At 36.3% G+C, this 21634-nt stretch overlaps 2 protein-coding genes across 9 annotated transcripts in view; both read right to left on the bottom strand.

Moving 5' to 3' along the window:
* Window positions 1–28: 28 nt before the first annotated feature.
* LOC128246276 (uncharacterized) lies at window positions 29–1090 on the bottom strand. Its single transcript, XM_052964469.1, has one exon. The coding sequence runs from the start codon at window positions 1088–1090 to the stop codon at window positions 29–31; it is 1062 nt and encodes a 353-aa protein (XP_052820429.1).
* Window positions 1091–2073: 983 nt separating this feature from the next.
* The window catches only part of LOC128246838 (mucin-4-like), a 77263-nt gene continuing 57702 nt past the window's right edge, over window positions 2074–21634 (bottom strand). For 6 of the 8 annotated variants that reach the window (XM_052965311.1, XM_052965314.1, XM_052965316.1 and 3 more), the window contains 4 exons: window positions 18180–18308; window positions 14595–14723; window positions 6080–6190; window positions 2074–5321 (listed from right to left, as the gene is read on the bottom strand). In XM_052965311.1, coding sequence (XP_052821271.1) covers window positions 5296–5321; window positions 6080–6190; window positions 14595–14723; window positions 18180–18308 — 395 coding nt within the window. In that variant the 3' untranslated portion in view covers window positions 2074–5295. Of the gene's footprint in view, window positions 5322–6079; window positions 6191–14594; window positions 14724–15428; window positions 15547–18179; window positions 18309–21634 lie in introns of all 8 variants that reach the window. The other 2 variants (XR_008263376.1, XM_052965315.1) reach the window with 2 other exon arrangements.

The raw sequence follows: 21634 nt of genomic DNA, 5'->3' as shown, positions 1-21634 counted from the left end.
GCTGTGGTATTGATGGAGACATGATGGGCTATGGTATGGATGGAGGCATGATGGATAGAGACCTGATTGGCGGTGGTGATATGGATGGAGGCATGATGGGCGGCGGTGGTATGGGTTGAGACATGATGGGCTGCGGAGGTATGGGTAGAGGCATGATGGTCGGCGGTGGTATGCATTGAGGAATGATGGGCGGCGGCAGTATGGGAGGAGGCATGATTGGCGGTGGCATGATGGGCTGCGGTATGGATCGAGGCATGATCGGCGATGGCGTGATAAGAGGACGTGTTATATATGGAAGCATGATGTGCGGCGGTGGTATGGATGGAGGCATGATGGGAGACGGCGGTACGGATGGAGGTATGATAGGAGTCGGTGGTATGGGTTGAGGCATGATAGGAGGCAGTGATTTGGGTGTTGGCATGATTGGCGGCGGTGGTGTGGGTAGAGGAATGATGCGCGGCGGTGGTATTGGTGGAGGCATGCTGTGCGTCGGTGATATTTGTGGAGGAACGGTGGGCGGCGTTGGTATGGGTGGAGGTATGTTAGGCGGCGGTGGTATGGGTAGAGGCATGTTCGGCGGCGATGGATGAGTGGAGGCATGATGGGCGATAACGGTATGGGTGGAGGCATGATAGGGGGCGTTGGTATGGGTGGGGGCATGGGTGGCCGTATTATGTGTGGAGGAATTTGGGCGGCGGTGGTATGGGTGGAGGCATGATGGGCCGCGGTGGTATGGTAGGAGGCATGATGGGTGGAGGCATGATGACGACGGTGGTGTAGGTGGATGCATGATGGGTGGATGTATGATGGGCTGCGGTGGTATTGGTGGAGGTTGTATGGGTTGAGGCATGATGGGTGGCGGTGGTATGGGTGGAGACATGATAGGCTGCGATGTTATGAGTGGAGGCATGATCGGTGGCGGTGGTATGGGTGGAGGCATAATGGGCGGCGTTGATATTGGTGGAGACATCATGGACGGCGGCCTGCTGGGTAGCGGTGGTATGGGTTGTTGCATGATAAACGTCGGTGTGATGGGCGGCGGTTGTATGGTAGGAAGCATGTTGGGCATCGGTCGTATTGGGGGAGCCATGATGGACGGCAGTTGTATGGGTAGTGGTAGAATGGTGAAAGGCAAAATGTACAATGTTAACGTCGGACTTTATCAAATTGAAACTGGAATGGCAATCTGATTCATATTTTAATGGTAACAGCTCAAATAGATCAGGTACATGTATATTGTTAAAAAAGAATAATAACTTTAAAATGATAGAACATTAAGAGATCATAAAGAATCGACAACAATGTGTAAATATTCAAATAGAAGAGGGAAATATTATGTTAATAAATATATATGGCCCAAATACAGATGATCGGGAGTTTTTGTAATATTTGAATACAATTTATCGCGAAAAATTATGAAAAGACAGTCGGTAGTAATTTTACTAAAGTATTAAATGAAGAATATTTTAAGCGAAACGGACAGAAAAACTCACATAAAAAAGGAAGGGACAAAAACAATAGTTTTATTCAAAACTAAAATATAGTAGATAAAGGGAGGATTAAACATCCAAATAAAAAGATTTACGTGGCACTCAAACAATTAACCCCCAATTTTCTGCAGACTTGATTACTTTCTGGTTTCGACCTATGTATCGAATTCTATATCGGAGTGTAAAATATCCACTGGCATAAGATCAGATTATTCAACCGTAACTATAAAGAAAGATCTGTCTAAACATCAACGAGGTCCTGGAAATTTCAAACTTGACAATTCTGATTTATTAGAGGCTGAATACCAAGCAAAAAATAAAAAGGTAATAAAAGATACAGCTGAAATTAATAATCATGCCAATCGAAACACTGTGTGGGCAATCATTAAGGGTGCCATTAGAAATGTTACCATTCAATATTGCACATTAAGAAAGAAAGATAGAATCAAGACAGAACAAAAACTAACAGAAGATATTAACAATATAGAAATACAATTCACCAATAATCCTAGCAATAATTTAGAGAATATAATTAAGGACAAAAACAATCACTAGAAGACATAACAAAACATCAAGCTCAAGGCAATCTTATTGGGTTTTAATCAGAATTTATAGAAGGCATGGAACAAAACTCAAAATATTTGCTAATCTTGAGAAAAAGAAAAAAAACCAAGACTAATTGTCAACAACGTCGAAATAACTGAGCCCAACAATATACTCAACGAAACTAAACTGTTCTATAATAACCTTTATAAAATAACAACAACTAGACAAATCTAAAGATGACTTCTTTAAGCAAAATACAAATAAACTAAATAATGTACAAAAAGAAAGGGGGTGTGCTGAATGAATAATAACAAAAGCCCAGGTTCTGACGTTTTAACGACAGAGTTCTATAAATTATTTTGGATTGATATTAAGTTGTTTCTTTTAAATTCCTTAAATTATTCATATACAAATGGGAGTCTTACACAATTACAAAGGCAAGAAATAATCAATTTAATACCAAAAAAGATAAAAACTACTCCTGATTAAATAATTGGCGTCCTATATCCTTATTAAATATAGATTATAAAATTGCCACAAAATCTATTGCCAGTAGATTGAAACTGGTTATTCAAAGTGTAATTTATCACTCTCAAAAATGAAAGGCTTCTCTTCCGAAAAGAAATACGGCTAATATTTGATATTTTAGATCATTTAGATAATACTAATAACCCGGGCCTCCTACTGTTTGCAGACTTTGAAAAGCCTTCGATGGTTGAACATTGATTAGTAAAATAATAGTTCCAAAAATCGTGTTTTCAATAACGGTTCTTGAAAACCCACCAGAAGACATTATAAAACACCATTACATTTTTTTATGGGATGAAAGCCAGAAAAGATAGCACGAAACATTATTAAGTGAGTGTATACCACGTGATAAATTACGTCATATATGCTACGTCGGAAGGCAACATCTTGCTTAAAATGTAGACTTAAATCAAAGATAACATTTCGTTTACAAACCATTTTAAATGAAACAAAGGACAGTCTAAAAAGCTTGAAGAGGCCCGAATTTGTTTCATTACCAAAATTTGATAAGGTCAATAGTTTCATCAAACACTTCGTCAAACCTGTTTCCAAAATAATGTTTTGACAGTGCTCCGTCAGACGGCCGAATTATGAAAAGGTTTGTCGAAGTGTTTTAAGAAATTAAACTCTCAATCAAACTCTGGCAAAAGAGCGAAGGCAAGGCTCCGTAAGCGACGTTGACTGCGCTATGTTTCAATTAAAATGGTGAAGAAATAGTAAAGTTATCTTTGTTCAAAGTTTTTTTTCCAATCAAAATATTGCCTCCGACGTAGCATTTATGACGCAATTTATCACCTGGTATACACACACTGTATTACAGAGGATTATAAAAATGGTGGATTAAAAATGATCGATTTTAATATGTTCATATCAACAATATAACAAGCTGGATTAAAAGAATACATGATGATTCCAACAATGGTAGATGGAAAGTACCGTATCTAAATGGAATAAATGAACTTGGTGGTAAAATATTACTTGAGGGAAATTTTTCACCAAAATATATTCTACCTGATATACAGAATAATTTTCTAAAAGATATACTTACAAGTTGGACAAGGTTAAATTTTACTGAGGAAATAGAACATATTTCAACGCAAATAATTTGGTATAATGAATGTATTAACACATAAAAACACCTATTTTTTTGCAAAGAATGCTTTATACATGGCGTCATATACATAAATCATTTATTTAATAACACGACAAAACAATTTTACACATTTGAAGAACTTAATAAAGTATATTATACCAAACATAGATTTTCTAAAATGTCATTCACTTATTTCAAGCATATCAGATAAATGGAAACGTACGTTAAAAAGCAACCATACAAGCATGAGTCCAAAAGTCAGATTGACAAAATACCTCGAATAAAAAACACACAACAAATATGTATATGAAAATTATATGAAACAAACCATTAAATGAGTGATAAATAAACTTGGAAATGGAATAATATATTTGAAGACCTCGACTGGAAATCAATATATTTAAATCCCATTAAATGTACTATTGACACAAAACTTAGAGCGTTTCAATATAAGTATATCAAAAGATAAGTGCCAACGAACACATATCTTTTCACTTTAGGATAGTCCAATATACCCTTTGTGATATGTGTAACGTTTGTTTGGTTAAATATAAAAGATCTAATCAGTAAAAACAATTAATTGATTATGCAACAATAACATTTGGTATACAGCCTAAAACAGATTAATCCGTAATACCTAACTTCATTATATTAGCAGCAAAATACTATTTCTACACTGGTATGGGTTGCGGCATGATGGGCGGCGGATACGGAAGCATTGGTATTATCGACTCAATGATGGGATCCGGGTATACTTGCTGGGGATCGCAATGCACGTGCAAGAGGTTCTGCCTACGGCCCAACCGAGACATTTGACGGTGTAGATGGTGCAAGTGATGGAACTGCAGGATGACGTGTTGCAGACACCACAAGCAGAGAATATTACCCCATTGATCTCAACTCTCCTGTTTTATATGTTCATACGCGCGTAAACAACATACTTGATTTATCTCCCCCCCCCTTATGCATTCATGTGCAGGCGCTGATAAAAACATTACGTACGTTGTTCCCGCCCCCCCCCCCTGGTTCATATCACATTGATAATCTATCTAAGGTTGAACTATATATGATGTTAATCAAATTGAGCCTCATACATTCAAACGCTCTTGTTTATTTAAGTCTCATTTGTTCAACAAGCATGCATCATTTTAATAGGTTTAACAGTACAGACAATTACATTTACTCCAAAATACAATGTATTTACATAATACAACAGCATAAAAATGTAATAGCGATATCATTTTTCGGTCACATAGAGTATTAGTCATATCTGTTATAAAAATAAAGCTGTCATTTTTATATTCAATTCATTATGACATGACATTTTTTTCAAACGTTTGATATACATAATTCATACTATACGCTAGAGATTGTACTAACCCATAAACGCATGAATACGATGTATGTCTATAAAAGTAGAGTGTGAAATTCGTCATCTACAGGGCATTCACAATTTGGATTCTATCGATTCTATGGTGACCCTGTCCTTTCACATAAGCGTATGACAAAGCTTTTAAACATCGCACAAATACAATTATACGACTGTACCCCCGGCAGAGCTATTGAAAAAGTGTCTTCATACGGTTGTAAGCTGACCGTCAACGAGTAATTCTACACTTAGAAGATGACCTCCTTTAGCTAAAGCTCCGATGCTAATGGCTGATCTGAAGAGAACAATGTTTGTTATAATAAAAATCATACTAGAAGGTGCTGTACCTCTTTATATCAAATTGACTTAACACAAACCATCAGTATTTTATGTAATACATTGTGTACCTGACAACTGACAGGAACATGCCACAGTAACTTTGCTCTACGTTTCCTTTGCTGAGTAAACCTTTATTGTGTTCTATTCAACACTTTATATTAACCTAAATTTTTACCTTGTATCTAAGAGTGAACACAAGTATCAAGGATTCTTTTGAAGGCCTCTTGTAATGCAATCAACATTTACGTTTGCACATAAACACATTATGGTAACTGTTAGTATAATGCAGCACACCATAGTCTTTTTTTCTGATTTTACGAGTCTTGAAAATATATGCAGATTATCCTTTATTTAGTGCTAGGGACGTTTACAATTTTATACATCAAACCGAGATTGCTTTACTTTCGATGTCTGATCGGCTTTTTGGTTTTAGTAAAAATGTATGTATTATCTCTGGCAACATTTGTACCGAATTACATTTTAATATATTGACCGTTTTTTGAACCAAAAATAACGTTTTTGAACGATGTGGCCACCACCGACGACAACTTCTCAAAGACTATGACAATCAGATACCCCTTATGTGACACTATTTATTATAGCCAAGGTATGCTATGGTGACTCATAGTTGTTGCAATATTATAAAATAAATCAATTATCCATTAAGCGCAATTTATGTTTAGCAAATCATTTTAAAACACTATTCAAACCAACCTGTTGATTTCGGCTTCTGTCTTTTTTCAGGAGTTGCATCAGGCAACCTGTCCATCAGTGGAATATCACTATTAACCTCAACCCCTCCACTGTTTGTATCTTGTCCTTGTCCTGAATGATTCAACACTTAAGCGTATAGCTTTTAAAGAGTATAACACAGGCAAACATTATCCGATCTTAAAGATATTTTGGTTTTGCGTATCATACTGAAAGAAGAATTATAAGTGAAAGACAGTTTAGAAAAAAACAATATCGGTCATAAATGTGGTAAGTAAGGAGTCATCTGCCGTTACATGACCATCCTGACAACAAAAGTCAAGGACCGTAGGACCAAGCATTCTCTAGTTGTCAATAGGAAAATTGTCCAAGGTCTTTACGACAATAACCCTTATTATGCCCAATCAAACATATGTGCAGCTCAATTGTTGAACCTTATGAATCTCATTTGACGGCCATATTGGATTTGGTACCGGATGGGATATATTTGGTCCTTACCCTAAACGCAGTTTAATAAAAGTATGTTAATGATTCTATGGAAAGTAAGGTGATGTAAAGGATTATCCAGTTTATCATCCCGTTTTGAATACAAATGAATTTAGATTTACTTCAAATGCAAGTAAATTAGACGAATGATCTTCACCGTTGTGGTATTTTCGTTCTCTGGACTCAAAATGACATTAACAAGGACATCGTAGTAGTATATGCAACATGCCTATGGAAGGTACATTAAGAAATTAAATAACAAGACTAATTTTGATGCAAAGCCTCAAAGACGTCGCGAATGTTTTTGAAACATGACTCAAAGAAAGCAGATGCATTAAGGATCCCAAGTTTGACGTACGTGGATATAAGCAGTTATTAAACCAAATAGGATTTTTAGCTTAAGGTCATCACGACCTTGACCTTTGACCGACTGACAAAACAATAGTTATGGTACTTGTCATCTTAAGGTTACCACGACATTGACCCTGAAATTCCATATTTTGACCATATCTCATTATGCGGGAGTGGTCCCATACCATACTGATATGAGAAGACAGTATTAGGGAGGAGGGGGCGGTGAGCGACCCGCCACTGGATCGTAATGTATATTTATAATAGTTTTTTTACTCCAATGTGAGAAAAAGATTTAAATCATTGATAATTAATTTAATGGACTTTACTAAACTAAGATGCATATATATACATCTCTTTTTGAATAAATATCAATACCAATCAATTAGATTTACCTTTAATTTTAGCACAAATATACAAGATACAATATATCTTTATTAAATGTCGGGTATATGATAATGTAACTCTGGCTACTTTGCCTTATGCGTGAAACAAATGATTCGAAAAATGATTGGTAAGTTTACACATAATCAACCTAATAACCAGGGTTCAAAGATTACACATTGGTTTATATCAAGTTCAATCATTTTAATATTGAATAACCTTCTCTTATGGGAGGTTGTTATTTGGCGATGAAAAATACCTGAACCTTTGTCAGCGCACAGATGGCAATGCCCTGTGGCCAACGCAAATGCCAGGTATGAGACTTACTAGAGTTTTCTAGCCACCAGCTCCGTTCACCAGACTAGATCGCAATGCTATATGTATCTAGCTACTTGAACTGGAACACTAGATAACCCTATAGATGTCAAATTTCTGATGCCTTTTAATCCCACAGATCGCAATACTCTTATTTTTTGCCATCAAAAGACGATTTCCGGTTTACTGCTCGATGTTACCTCGACGGCAGTCAAATACAGTAAGAATATTACAGCTGAGCGACGCGCTTTTATACTCCCCGGGCGGACGAGTTCATCATTAAAATGTGTAAAACGGGTATATTCCATTTTGCGAAATATAGAAGGGTGACAGCTCTACTAATATTCTTTATGAAAAAACTCCCGGTTTAATAAATAATGTTTAACATGATTCCTTATATTATTATTGTATTTAATAAAATATTTGTATGGAATAAATAAGTCTAAAAAATAAAACTAACCTTTGAAAAACACCGCCAGAGCGTTAACTTTGTTAAAGCAAATGACCAATTTACAACTAAGGGCGGTAATCGTGCAAATATGCCGTTACGCTACAATAACAAAAAAAACTTAGCTAAATGCGCTATTTTCTGACATTAATAACAAACATACATAGCATATCAAAACAAAACAATGAGCTTGTTCCCTGGAAGTATAATCATACAATTAAAAATAGGTACAATTAATTTATTGGAACATGTATTTACAAAAGCTGTCCTTTATTATATTTATGCACGGTTCCCCTAGTTAACATACCACTGTAAAATGGTTATTTCTTTCAAGGGTATACATTTAAATAGCAAAATTGTAAGTAGCATTATAGACATCGGAATTATAGCATGGTACATGGACGTGTAGGTGGTAAAAATGTTTTAATTAATCTAGCTTGATAGGGAAAATCTTTGGAAGGTGTTACTAAGAGGAGGTATTGTATTCATCATATTATTTAAATATTACTAGATTTGCCTGATAATATCATAAAAAGTAGCGTACAGAAGCATGGTTTCTCCCATGATTAGGTCAGTCCCTATCCATAGATAACCATCAAAACCTCTGCCCGGTCTCTGTTCTGACAATATCAGCACCTACCACTGTGTAAATATGTTGGTATATGGTATGCATCCCTCCAACACAAATTCATATCAACCCCGGCCGCACCGACCACCTTCGCATACTCTATTGTATAAACTTATGAACATTAAAGTATTTTCCGTTTGTTCAGTGTTCCGAGCCTATTAGTCTGGGAGCCAACTGCCATTTTTCCCCTTAACCTTGCATTGTTGTATTAAGTTTTTTTTACTGTTGATTTTGGTAGCCAAGGGTCTCTATTTTCAGAAACTGCTTGATGACATGTAGTCACCCTTGAGCAATTTGAGAAATTCAAGATGGCGTCCAAGATGGCCGCCATTACATATAAATGACCATAACTCCCTACCTGTTCATCATAGGAAGGTGATTTTTGTCTCTATACCTAGGTTTTAGGGGTCAAGCTATCCATAAGAACTAAGTATTATGTAAATATCATATTGTAATAGACGGGCACTAATAATTCACTATTGTCTTTTCAGGTGCTGCCCGTATGACGATCACTAATAGTAAAACATGCATGAAGAACAGTGCTTTTTCGTGTCCAAATTTGGATGTGAGAATAAGACTGAACAGTTGAAAGACACTGGTCCTGTCAGGATTCAAAACTTGATCAAGCATAGCAAAATCTACGGGGACAGGTATCATGAACTTCTTGAAGAAAAAGTTAGTGAAAATCCTGAATGCACAGTTAAATGTCACAGAAACTGTGCTTCAACATACACTTCAAGCCTCCAGGTTGAAAGGCACAAAAGGAAGAATCCAGAAAGTTACTCGTCTTACATTCCACCTAAGACCAGGAGACGGTCATCACTACCAGGGTTTATCTTCAAAGTACATTGTTTGTTTTGTGGTGAAACTTGTGTGGTTGAAAAAGATCCGAAAAACCCAAAACGTTGGCGACCAGCATATTCATGTCGGGAAATAGGCAGCGCAGGTGGCAAGAAGTCACTCAAGCAAACTATACTTGAAGCCTGCGAACGGCGTCAGGATGAGTTATCAGAAGTTGTGCGGCAAAGGGCACATAGCACTGTAAGTGACCTTCACGCAGCTGATGCAAGGTATCATGTGGATTGCCGAAATATCTTCTTGACAGAAAAAAATGTGGCTTCAGCTGCAACAAAGTCTGATAGCCAAGTTAACATTGATCGTGCCTTTGAATCACTTGTTGTAATGATCAAAGACTCGTCCGGCTTCCTGAATTCAGTTGAGTTGCATGAAGCATACAAATAATTCGGGGGTGATAGGCTGACACGTCGTTTAATTGTCCCAAACCTATGCGAACGCTTCGGAGATGAGTTGGTGGTTTTAAAGTCTCCAGGGTTAGCAGACATTGTTAGCTTGCGATCTATAGCTGCAAAATGTATGCGATTGGTACAAGACGAGACCGATGACATTGATGTAACAATCAACAAACTGTGCAAAGTCATCAGGCATGAGGTGAAACAAATAACATTAGATAAAGATTGTTATGATACTAGTGTTAACCGACAAAAATGTAGAGAGACAGTGAGTGACACTTTGATCCAATTGTTAGGGAAGCTGTCTCCTAACCTAGATAGGGCACTACCTGCACTTCTCATTGGTTCAATGGTAACTGGGGTAATGAAAAAGCATCCCACTAGTTTGCAAATTACTCTTGGCATCAAGATGAGTAGATCCAAAAAACTTATCAACGTGTTACAAAAGTATGGTGTTACATGTACCTACGATGAAGTACGGCGTTTTAAACATTCAGCTGCCAAAGCCACAACCATGGAACGTTCACTACCAGGCCTATCAACTTCCAGTTCAAGCTTGGTTCAAGTTATTGTTGACAATTTTGATACTGACATACCGTCTCCAAACGGAAAGTCATCCACCCATTCCCTTGCCATGCTGCTCACACAACCAGATAGTAACAGTAGTGAAACAGTCCAAGAAGACACCATTAGGTGTGAAAAAGGAAGACATGGTTGAGCCACTCGAGTATGACGTCGAGATAAAGAGATATGATGGTCCCAAGAAGCCTCCGATGCCACAGAACACCCCCAAACGATCAGTTCAGCCCTTGCGTATGCTGGCACAACAAGTAATTTCAAAGGGAAGAGCCAGTGAGATGGACTTTGCGTTCCTTCAAGACATGAACAGCACACTAGACTGTCCTGAGTACAATGGGTACAATACTGGGGATGCACGTCGACAGGGTCATTCAGCACAACCAAAGACGAAGGCTGTTTACCTTCCCTTAATAGATATGATCCCGTCACACCCAGATACCATGATGACATCAATAGCCTGTGCATAGGACTACACACGCAATATCGGGCAACAGTTCGTAGTTTTTACTTGTGATCTGCAGCTGTACAGGGTCGCTCTAGAAGTTCAGTGGACTTATCCAGACAGGTTCTCAAATGTTATTCTACGGTTGGGAGGGATGCACTCTCTAATGAGCTTCATTGGATCTATCGAAACACTGATGGCTGATACCGGTCTGTCAGATATAATGTCCTCTGTGTTTGGCGGTGTGTTGAAAATGCTCACTGGAAAAAAGTTTCCCCAGAACGTCAGAGCATTAAGCCAGAAACGCTGAAGGTATGGGCCCTTAGTTTGCATGCATGCAGCAGGTTGGAATCTGATCTGGATGACATGACGGATGAGGACACTCAAAGTAAGGTGGTGACAACACACAAAGAAGAGGCAAAAGCCAGGATTGCTGAAGACAAGAAAGACCGAGATGGAATCAGACAAAAACTCGACACTTGCATTAATCCTTTAGATTCTGCGGCACACCCCAGTGGTATAGTCAATGTAGTTAGCGGCCAGATTGGTTCAACTGAAGTCAATGTCCACAATGCTGTCACAATCGGGACTGAACTAATGACAGTTTTCGAAAGTCGGTTACCGCAGGGACTTTATGAAACCGTCAAGAAAAAGGTTGTTACTATGGATCATGCAAGGAAGCATGTGAAGGTCGGAGCTGTGAAAGTATTTGATACCAATTTGATTTACGCAAGGGTGATTGGCCTACAGGTTAGTGGGCGGGACATTGACATTAAGGATGTGCTTGGTCATGAACTTGCGCCAGTTCCAACGTCCATGTTTGATGATACTGGAGATATGAGGATTGCAAAATCTAAATCTACCTTGAAGAAAATTCTCCAAGTTGAAGTGTCTGATAGAGTTGCTGGTGGTGCAAATGTTTCTGTACTCGATGGCTCGGCAATACTTTGGGTAGTTCCTTGGCCTGCTGATGGGTCTGTGAAAGACTATATAGCGAACTTCAAATATGCCATAGGAAAAAGGTTACGGGTCGAGGACGTGTATCTGATATTTGACAGATATTATGATTACAGCACGAAGAGTGTTACCAGAGGATCTAGGGCAACTGGTGTCAGTAGGGCTCATCATTTGCAAGTCAACAGTTAACTTCCAGCGCAGAAGTTTCTACTAACCTCTTCCAAAAACAAGAAGCAACTGATGCAACTGATAGTTGATGATTTTGTGCAGTATAAGAAGTTTCATGAGGACAACACACAACATCACAAGTTAGTGGTAACAGGAGCAGATCCGGTGCCAATCGAAATCAGTGAAGGTGGAGTTGTCATCTCACTGGCAGATCTGTCAACTTCACACGAAGAAGCAGATAACATCATTGTCCAACAGGTCTTGAGTTGTGCCGCGGAAAATGCAGAAAGCAAAATCACTGTTGTTGCCGATGACACTGACGTCTTTGTACTGTTGCTGCATTATCATCACATGGCAAATCTCAAGAATGTTGTATTGATGTAGTCCCCCATCAAAGGAAGGGCGGTGCTTGATATAGGCAAAACTGTGCAGAAGCATTGTCAGATAGTCGTAGGAATACTCCCGGCACATACACTTTCTGGCTGTGACACCGTCGTCTCCTATTTTAAAATTGGAAAGGCTATTGTACTCAAAACACTTCGATCGGGGCACTCACTTAACTTGTTGGGTGCACCAGGGCATTCTATGGAATCTGTTATTCAACAGGCTACCTCCTTCATTTCCGCGTGCTATGGACAAACAGACTGTAGTACAATGTCAGAGACAAGGTTAAAGGTATGGCTGTCACAAACAGGCAAAGGGTCATCAACACCGAAGTTGTGTACCTTGCCACCAACAACTGAGGAATTCAAAGAGAATGTTAAAAGAGCTCACTATCAGGCTTTGGTATGGCGGTCACTGGAAGCGCAGAATCCACCCGAGTTGGACTCAACGGAATATGGTTGGGTAAAGGATGACCAAAACAAGTCCCTTCAACCAGTCACCCTACCTGATGAAGTCGAACTAGCCCCACAGATGGTACTACGTCTAATAAAATGTGGATGCCACAGTACTACTCCATGCAGTTCACGTGCGGGTAGTTGCAACTCTGCAAACATGAAATGCACAATATTTTGCGCCTGCTATAATCAGGGTTGCTGTAACCTGACATCATAGCTGATTGCATGTCTTTGTGATGCACATGGGCAACACAATGTACAACAGTGTAGATTATTTGGTAAAGTGGTAGCCATCCTTTATTATGAATTGTATAACATGCTTTTGGTAGTCTGTGAAAATTCAGATTTACAATTAAAGAACATTTGTTATAATATAACACCTGTGGTCGTTTACCTTTTCATATTTTCCACCAAGATTGAATAGTATAGAAGATATACCAATGCTTGTAAACTGGCAGCCATTTTGGATTTGTAGATGACATCATCAGTATATGAACTTTGATCTGATACAGATAGATGTGTCTCCAAAATACTCAGGGATAGACACCTTCACGACTAATTTGGAGTAAATAGTTTATATGCCAGTTTAAGTGTTACGGTGGCAATCTTGGCAGCCATCTTGGAAATTACTATTATGTAATACGATATTAACATAATACTTAGTTCTAATGGATAGCTTGACCCCTAAAACCTAGGTATAGAGACAAAAATCACCTTCCTATGATGAACAGGCAGGGAGTTATGGTCATTTATATGTAATGGCGGCCATCTTGGACGCCATCTTGAATTTCTCAAATTGCTCAAAGGTGACAACATGTCATCAAGCAGTTTCTGAAAATAGAGACCCTTGGCTACCAAAATCAACAGTAAAAAAACTTAATACAACAATGCAGGGTCAACCATCTCTGCCCCCGGACTATATCCGTTTCACCACAAGTTGTCTTGTGGGTAAACTCAAACCGGAAGTATCTTAACTAAAATTCCTGCATTCGGAACTCTTCGGCCATTATTATCGATAGAAATGGCCGAGGTGTTCCGATTTAAAGTCCTGCGATTTGATTGACTGACGGGTTATCGTGTGAGCCTATGTAATTGTAGGGTTACGTACAGTTCCTAGATGATATGGTTGATAGTGTTATATGTAATAGGTAAATAATGATGAAACATCTCTCTTGCGTCCTGTTCCATCTCGAATTTGGTTTGTTATCACGTATCCTTTGAGACTGCGTAGCACTCGATGCATGCATCATCGAACGAGACGTGATAAAGGCGGTCAGAAAATGTCGCCATAAATCAATCGCATGTGTGATTTAGTTAGTGCATTTTTTTTTTGCTCTATGTTTAATTTATTACAATACTTAAATTTCATAATAGCATTATTCTTCTACATTTATTTTAGACATATTCATCTTCTTGGTAAATATAATAAATGATATTTTGTGCGACAACCTTTTTCTGATTCGTAAAGTATACATGCATACGAAAATTATCTATATAAGCTATGCTTTCGAACAAATTCTTTGTTTTTCATTGATGTATATATGTTGTCTTGTGTTATTTTCCTCAATAAATATGTTTAAACTAAACTTGTTGGGGGAAAGTTATAAAGCTGAAATATAATTAATTATATAAAATATACTGTATTTAAATGTTACACGGATGGTTACATACCAAGTTTCGTTTTAGCCGGATCGGTTTTGTCTTTGCGATGTTTCGTATCAAATGTAACCAGATCATAGCCTACTAGACCGGCATTTTTATGTCCACTGTTCATAGCTTTGGTCGTACAGCTACCTGCGTCTGTTTGAAATAGAGACAGTGACAACAGGAACTGCAACATGTTTTGATCTTTCTCTTTTTGTATATTGATAGAAACAATATATGAATGAAATGCAAAAACACGAGTTTGATATAATGAAAAGCTGATGCTTTCATCTGTAAACGTCTTACATGCAATATCACGGCGTAGCAAGGCCTATAACATTACAACTAAACACTGAACGAATATATGATTAACTAGGTCTGTTGTATATGGTATCATACCCAAATATGTTCAATGTTCATAAAAATACCCTTTTTTACTTCAGTCCTTTAATGTCATCAAACATTTTGTCTCAAATTAAGGTACATCAACTGGAACAATAATTATAAAAATAATGGTCTTATTGACACTGAGTAAGCTTAATTTCAGCTGCAAATAAGTTCGTTTGGGTCTTTATGACACTGAGTAGATTGAATGAGAGCTGCACAAGGGTTTGATTCGCTCTAAATGGGCATACTGGTTGCCAAAGGTGGTCTTTATGACACTGAGAAGGTTTTAATTAGAGCTGCACATGGGTTTGATTCGCTCTAAATGGGCTATATGGTTTCCAAATGATGTATATTTGACACTTAGTAGGCTTAATCAGAGCTACACATGTTTCGCTCTAAATAAGAATTATTGAAATCACAATTGACTCGATAGAGGATTTAACCGACTTAATTATAGACATATTGAGTTTTTACCTACTGATATGCTTGACTGTACACTGGCGCTGGTACTGTTTTGGCTCATCAAGAACCTACATGGTCTTGAATATAGCAACTTTATGGATCACTTGGCACTCGATTTGCTTCATACGGTCTATAACAGATATCAGAATGAAAAAAGTTTATTGGACACAAAGTGGAATTGAGAATAGCCAGAGTGTGATGATAGTCTGGAATATTGGGTTTGGTTACAACCCCAAAGCGGTTGAATGGCCTTTGGGTAGGCTTTTGTAGAGCCAGTCAGGGTTTGTTTGATAATGAATGCGCTTGACTGTACCCTCAAAAGGTTTTTTTTGAGCTCTTGACGATCCCCTCTGTAGTAAGTGAGGTATAAAATGGGATTTTTGGCAATTATTCAGAGGGCTATTTGGGACCTTTTGTGTCATGTAGATTTTTTTGGCGCTTGGAAAGGCAGAAAATGAGCCATTATGGGGTTTCGGGCATTCAGTGGGCATATATATAAACACTTTTTGGCTTGCTTAGCACATATTATACATAGGTCTAATTGATTTTGAGTTGCTTGGAACTAGAATATGAACACATTAGGGTGGTAAAACACTGGGAGGACTTGAAAAATGATACTTTAGTGTTGATGTGCTTACATGGGACTTGACTTACAAAACTATATGTCAAAGATTGTTTAAATTGGCTCAAGAAGGGATAATTTGTGATTAACATGACTTTTGATATGGGAAATATATGAATAATGTTTAAAACTGCTTGGTGATTTGGGTAATGTATAGACATGTGTATATAAAATTTAGCCAAAACATAAATAAATGAAATGATAACAACAAAGTCGATATTGAACATATTTGCATTTTGAACATTCAAATGAGTTTCACTTTGATTTTGAAAAGCTTTATTTTGTATTTCAGTATGAAATACATTATAAAATAGCTATCACCAATTCATATGGATGAATATCAAAAAAATGAAACAGATACAATATCCTATTTATGAATTCTCTTTGATGCAACAATTTGTGGTAACCGCCATGGGTAACATGTACTAGGATGATTGCTAGTTGTCTCCATAACATATTTAAAACATTTCACTTAAAAGTAACTGAACAGAGATCAAAATAGAGGAAATTATCAATTATATTTCTGCAAACACAATTAAATCAACAAATTTTAAATAAATAAAAAGACGAAACAACAACATTCTCAACTGTTGTGTTTCAGTGTATTGACCTTGAACTTACCTTGACCTTGACCTTGATTCAATCAGATAGGTATGTCAGCATGAAATTGATACAGGCCATAATTTAAGATATACATATTATTTGACTGTTACACTAGCACGATTTGCCATACGACTCGTTAAGCAATAACAATCTTGCGATCACCTTTAATTGGCACACTGAAACGGTATGATCCATGGCGGTGGCGGTTTTGAAAAATATGAAAAACCTATACCCTAAACTATTGTTTTAATTGAGGGAACATATAATTTATAATTTTGTCAACGCTTTAAGACACATACTTTACGTAAATTAAAATTAAAATGGAAACACATATAGAGGATAAAACATTGTTTACGTTATTTTTCATATCTTGATCTTGAAATGGCTAAAATGAGCTTGAACTTGACATGGGAGAGGTCAGATACATATGTCAACTTAAAGCTTACTATAAAATAGATACATGCCATGCATTTAGATAGACTTTTAATGTAACACTAGCACATTTTGGCTTAAGACTCTTACATCAATAGCAATCTTGCGACCACCTTTAGCATGCTATTATAGTATGAAACCTTGGCGTTTTCAAAATATAAATGCTATGTCCTGAAATATTGTTTTAAATTAAGGAACATACAATTTACAATTCTGGCACCACCTTTTGACACAATCTAAACATAAATGAATTATAAAAGAAGAAAAGTAAACAGGATAAATCTTATTTTAGGGTATTTTGACAAATGACTTTGACATTAACCTTCAAGTAGTTATGGTTATATGTCAATTTTAAATACATTATGAGAACAGTAATATCCATGTGAATATTCTTTCATAGGTATTAAAGGAAAAAAGCTAAAATATACAGACTTTGATTTAAAATCTGATACCAAAATAATTTGTATAGCAGAGGGGTGCAGTAAATTTCCTTATTTTCCACATTTTTCTGCCTTGGAACCCAGACTAAAGGTAAATTATGATGAAACATCTCTGTTACTCCTGTTCCACCTCGAGTTTGGTTTGTTATCACGTATCCTTCGAGAGCGCGTAGCAGTCGGGCGGATGCATGCTACATCGAACGAGACGTGATAAAGGCGGTAAGAAAACGTTGCATCGTATCATTTCTTCAATTATATGCCTCACTTGATCAATTTAATGTCTTAACGCAGCTTGTATCGACGAAACTGCAGTAAGCTTTTACACGACTTTTTCCAGAAATGGCACCATAAATCAATCGCATATGTGATTTATAATGTAATGGTTTTATATGGAAAATTCATGACGTTCCTTAAAACGGTAACACTTGTGCGTAAAAAAGAATTTTCTATGCAATCCGCTGTATTGTTTCGAAAAAAGAATATGATTGACATCTAATAAATAGTGGATATCTTCTTTTTTGCAAAGAAATTGCCCTGTAATAAAAAATAGTACGGTCCTGGCACATGATACACTATGTACATGTATTAAACTTGTTGGTGAAAAACTATTAAGCTGATAATTATATAAAATGTACTGTATTTAAATGTTACAAGGATAGTACATACCAAGCTCCGTTTTGGCCGGATCGGATTTGTCTTTGTGATGTTTCGTGTCAAATGTAACCAGATCATAGCCTACTAGACCGGCATTTTTATGTCCACTGTTCATAGCTTTGGTCGTACAGCTACCTGCGTCTGTTTAAAAAAGAGAAAGTGACATCATGAACTGCAACAGGTTTTGGTTCTTTCTCTTTTTGTACAATGATAGAAACAATATATGAATGAAATGCAAAAACAAGAGTTTGGTATAATGAAAAATTGATGTTTTCAACTGTAAACGTCGTACATGCAATATCACGACGTAGCAAGGTCAATAACATTACAACTAAACACTGAACAAATATATGATTTACAAGGTCTATTGTATATGGTATCAGACCCAAATATGTTCAATGTTCATAAAATTACCCTTTTTTTACTTCAGTCCTTTAATGTCATCAAACATTTTTTCTCAAATTGAGGTGGAACAATACTAATAAAAATAATGGTCTAATTTACACTGAGTAAGCTTACTTATAGCTACAAATGGGTTCGTTTGGGTCTAAATGGGCTTTATAGTTTCAAAAATGTCGTGTATTAAACACTTCATAGGCTTGCTGTTTGTGGAGTTTTGTGCTGTTTTTTCATGTTTTTTGTTTGTGATTTTATGTTCTATGTCCTTGGCGTTCACCCAGTGCCATTAAACCGGGTTTATGTTTAAACCTTTTGCTACTGAGTTTGTTTCTGTATCTTTTCGCATAAATACTGCTAAGAGATGCACATGTTTTTTTTTACCAAAATGGGCTTTTTTGCTTTCCAAGCTCTGGTCTATTTGACACTGAGTAGGATTACATAGTGCTGCACATGGGTTTGTTTGGATCTAAATTGACTTTATGTTTTTCAAAATGGGGTCTATTTGGCACTGTGATAGCTAACTCAGAGCTGCACATGAGTTTGTTTTGATCTAAAATGTGTTTATATGTGCTAAAATGTGGTACTTGTTCATCATTTCCGGAGGCGCTCATTGATTTTTGGTGAAAACGAAAGATATGAAACGAAGGTCCAAATCCTGCCCTTGAAAATGGTTTTTGAACGGAAAGAGAGTTTTCACGCATGAAGGCGCTCTCGTAAAAACAATCAAACAGCTGTTGTTTTGACAGGTAAATGTATTGTGTTCTTGTTTGTTCACTCGATTTTGCAAATTTCTGACTTTTTTCTATCTAGAAACAAGATTCTGAAATAAATTGATGCTAACAGTTAATCCGGAATCAATTTCTTTTAGGTACATAAGGTAGCTTAATTTAACGTTAAGTTGAACAGTATTTCTGACTTTCACAGGCTATCCGGATATCTTACTATGTTGGATTCATATAGTGTGTGTAAGTTTCAACGCATTTTCATTCAATTAGTTATTTAAATATTTGTCTATTCTAATGAATAGTTTTGTTGTTGTTTTAAGCTCAAACAAAAAAAATACAAATTTTGGTTTGGAAGTCCAAGAATAATTGGTTGTTTCTGAGGCTGATTGTTTGTTTCCAAATAAAATCAGTTTAAGATTTAAAATGCTAAACCACTGTAATTTAATTTTATGAATGGTGTAGCATACAAACTACTATAAGTATGACATTTTTATATTTTATCATTGAAATAAACTCTGATCAGTTTGACTACGGCTGGAATTTTTTGGGTTGATCTAATAACGTTTACTTGTATATATATATATATATATATATATATATATATATATATATATATATATATATTGGTTAGGGACCACTTTTTTTGTTCTTCAACCATTTCAGTATAATTGTTTTTAATAGAAATGATACTTTGTGTTGCATTGAAGCGTCAAAATAAGAAAACAATTCGAAAATTAACTATTCATTAGCAATATTGAAATTTCACCATATTTCTTCTAGCGGGGGGGGGGGGGTATCTGATTATAACACTCAACAAAATAAAAAAGAGTTCACCGCAAAATACTCGTTTAAAACTTTAAACAGGGCAACATGTAAGAATTTAAAGTAAATAGAAAGGAATAAGATATTTTGTTGCCGTTCAGGTATATTATTTCGAGAGTTTTTTAAATGATAACTTTTTACTACAAGTGGGTGAATTATTAGTACAGCTCACTGTCATTTGAGTGGAATTTACTGAGTATATTTGGCACGTTAATTGATTGGGAAAATTTTCATACTTTATGAACATCGTCATACTGATTTTTATATTAGAAGCTTAACTTTGTGTCTGTGAAATTGAATTCAATATTTAGTATTTCTCAAGTTGTTCAAGGAAAACCTTAATTTCTTGGCAAAAAGGGGTCTATAACCAGTACATTGTATTATCTACTGTAATGTTAACAAGTGTCAAGATCTTGTTACCAAATTCATTATATTGTATTACAATATATGGAGTCGGTTACAGTTGTTCTTTAATGTGTATATGTAAAAACTTGATTCAGTATCCTAATATCTTACATCAACACCAATGATATTCCTGATTATATAGTACCAGCTTGATTGGCAGATTTCTGCATTGATATTAAAAAGAAGTAATTTCCGTATGTGGTATAAATCTGTGTTTTAGGATATAAATCATAATCTGGACTATATACAAGTGTATGTAATATATAATTACTTATCAATACATTGTGTAACAGAGTAAACTGTTTCAGCTACATTAAAAAATACAGAATAACTATTAAATCATAATATGTGGCTTGAAATTTTATATTGTATAATTGATAATATATGTATTGATTCAAAAAGTTATATCAATAAAAGAATTGTTCTAAATTAGTACTAAAATCCTGAAATTGACAAGTCATTTTTTTAATATTATGAATCAAATATTTAGATTTTTTATTGTACATTCAGATACTTTCACCCATATGTGTGTAGTTGTATGTGCATAGTTTTTTGGGTTTTTTAAATGAGAAAGTTTTAACTCTATTCACCTTTAAACATTTTCCATCTGTTGTCCAGTGATCAAGAAGGCTGGAAAATGGATGTTCAGTTTTACTCAAGTACACGACCTCTAAACGTCAGCTCCACCACTTTACGGTGGTGCAAAGAAAAAGAGCTGTCGACACTTCCGTGGTGGAGCTGTGCCCTATGTTTACATGAACAAACGTGAGTATGATTTATATTTTATTTGATTATTTCATTTAACGGACATATTTCGAAAATCGGAGAATGTGGTACCGTGTAAGAACACTTCTACTGTAGGCTGGTTACTATTTCGTTTCAATATTGTGCAAACTGTAGTGTCAGGAGCTTTTATCCCGAATCGGACTTGTGCATATTTTGAGATCTGATTGCATAGCAAGTACATTTCGGTGCTTATACACCCCGTAAGAACATTCTCACGCATGCAAACATAACTGTTGTGTATAGTACCTATGCCGGAACACAACAAAACTGATAAGCACTTCTTAAAAAGGAAAAATGCACATATTTATAAAAGTGGTGGCGCTGTTACCC

This window comes from Mya arenaria, chromosome 9 (genome assembly GCF_026914265.1).
Source record: "Mya arenaria isolate MELC-2E11 chromosome 9, ASM2691426v1".
Taxonomy (NCBI): domain Eukaryota; kingdom Metazoa; phylum Mollusca; class Bivalvia; order Myida; family Myidae; genus Mya; species Mya arenaria.
This window is presented reverse-complemented; position numbering and strand designations above follow the sequence as displayed.